The sequence below is a fragment of the Orycteropus afer genome, unplaced genomic scaffold (genome assembly GCF_000298275.1).
Source record: "Orycteropus afer afer isolate SDZICR_OR568_19922 unplaced genomic scaffold, OryAfe1.0 scaffold00630, whole genome shotgun sequence".
Lineage (NCBI taxonomy): Eukaryota > Metazoa > Chordata > Mammalia > Tubulidentata > Orycteropodidae > Orycteropus > Orycteropus afer.
In genome coordinates, this window is record NW_006922217.1 from 396,770 (window position 1) to 399,144 (window position 2,375).

Sequence of the window (2,375 nt, forward strand, 5' to 3'; positions counted from 1 at the left end):
TTGGGCAAATCTGCTGCAAAAGACCTCTTGAAAGTATTTAAGAGCAAAGGTGTCATTTGAAGACTAAGGTGCACCTGACCCAAGCCATCATATTTGCAGTAGCCTCATATGCATATGAGAGCTGGACAGTTAATAAGGAGGCCTGCAGAAGAATTGATGCATTTGAATTGTGGTGTTAGCAAAGGATATCGAGTGTACCATCAACTGCTAGAGTGAACAAGTCCACTTGGAGGAAGGACAGCTGGAATGCTCCTGGGAAGCGAGAATGGCCAGACTTTGTCTCACCTACTTTGGTCATGCCGTCAGAAGGGACCCATCCCTAGAGAAGGACATCATGCTAAATGGAAAGTAGAGAGTCAGCAAAAAAAGGGGGAAGCCCCTGACTGAGATGGAGTGACACAGTGGCTGCAGTGACGGGTCCAAGCTTGGCAGTGGTTGTGATGACGATGCGGGACTGGGCGGTGTTTCCTTGTGTTGTGCACGGGGTCCGTATGAATTGAAACCAGCTCAACCGGCCTAATGAGTGGCATTTCTATTATGTTTACTCATTTGCATTATACACAACATTTCATAGAGTTATAAAGTCTCACATTTGCAAGGGATCTGAGAAGAATTCCTGATCCTATCACTGTATTTTTTCACAAATAACATGGCCTTGTAAATGACACATCCACACTGATAATGTGTGGCATAGCGTGCTTATGAAAATAGTGCAGGAGGGTTATAGGGATGGCAAAAAAGCATATCACGTGCCTGTCACTTGCATCCAAACCCTAAATCTCAGTTGCACAGAATCACCTGGAGGAACTTGGGAAACCCCAGGTTCCTGGCGTCACCCTGATCCTACTACTGAGCAATAATCTCTAGGATGTAATTTATACTTCAAACAGACTTTTCATCTGACTGTAGCTAGTTAGGCGTTGGCAAGAGGGTCATCAAAAGAGGTCTGCTTTTAAATTTGCCATCTTCCAGTATTTGCGTGATAATAGAATTAATGTGCTAATTAAAAAGAAAAGTTTCTTCTCATTATCCACCATGTATGTTTGGCTATAATTTGCCCTTGTTTCATGAACCCATTATATTGTTTTGTAGAAAAGATGGTCATTCAGCCTAACTTTTCCCCCAGACACAGCCACAGTCTTTGAGATGTGAACATATAGTTCTTGTGCAGCACCTTTCCTGAAATACCAAACATTTGTATGATGTTCTGACAGAATACTAGACAATTCTTGTTTTTTTTTTTAAATTTGGTTGATGTTATTAACTCCAAATGAATTACCTAATGCTGTTTTTTAAAATTTTTAGAGCTTTTTGACAACTACATGCAGCAAGATGCCCATGAATTCTTAAATTACCTACTAAATACAATTGCTGATATTTTGCAAGAAGAGAGAAAGCAGGAAAAACAAAATGGCCGATTACCCAATGGCAACATTGACAGCGAAAACAACAACAGCACAGCAGACCCGACGTGGGTCCACGAGATTTTTCAGGGAACATTAACTAACGAAACCAGATGTCTTACTTGTGAAACTGTAAGTATATCATAAAATTTTATGTAGACAAAAATGTAGTTTGTTATATTAAACGTTCTCTGATGAACGTTGATGAGAGGTGAACCTGGAGTTGTAATTCACAGATATAGTATAAATGTTAAAAAACTAAACTAAAACCAAACTCACTGCAATCAAGTCGATTCCAACTCACAGTGACCCCCATTGGGTTTCCAAGGCGGTAAATCTTTACAGAAGTACATTGCCCCATCTTCCTTCCACAGAGCAGCTGGTGGGTTTGAACTGCCAATGTTCTGGTTAGCAGGCAAGTGCCTTAGGCACTGTGCCACCAGAGCTTCTTATAAATGTTAAAGAAGTACTGTATTTTCTCATATAACATGTCCATGTAAATAACTCACAGGCATATAACACACATAGCACACACAGGAAACTAACATGTGAGGGATTTGCGTGGTTGGCGGAAGAAGTGGATAGCATGTTTTTGTAAAAGCGTGGCACTTTTTATTTGAAATGAATCTGTCTACACTTGTTAGTAATGCTGCTTATTGACAATGGCTGCCTGAGCCATTGTGATAAAATGCTATTTCCTGCAGTTTGAACTCTTTGATTTTGATTCAGTTTAGAAGGTCATCAAGCTACATAGTGGGAATTGTGCGCCTTGGTTAAGCTCATAGGAGCCTTGACATCAGAAAGGTATATATTAATTTTTCCCCCTTTTTTCCACAATCACCTTTAGTGTTTAAAGCATACTGCCCCCACGCAAGGAGGAGAAAATACTTTCTGGATCTGTTGTTAAGATGAGCAGTAGGGAAGTTGCTTGTGCTGGGGTCTGCTAACCTAGTAGTTATGTTTTTAGCTTGT

General features: G+C 40.4%; 1 protein-coding gene across 1 annotated transcript in view; it reads left to right on the forward strand.

Moving 5' to 3' along the window:
- USP12 (ubiquitin specific peptidase 12) overlaps positions 1–2,375 on the forward strand; it is a 155,982-nt gene that overhangs the window by 116,266 nt on the left and 37,341 nt on the right. The window contains exon 5 of the mRNA XM_007956529.2: positions 1,306–1,535. Within this exon, the coding sequence (XP_007954720.2) occupies positions 1,306–1,535 (230 nt within the window). The remainder of the gene's footprint in view (positions 1–1,305; positions 1,536–2,375) is intronic.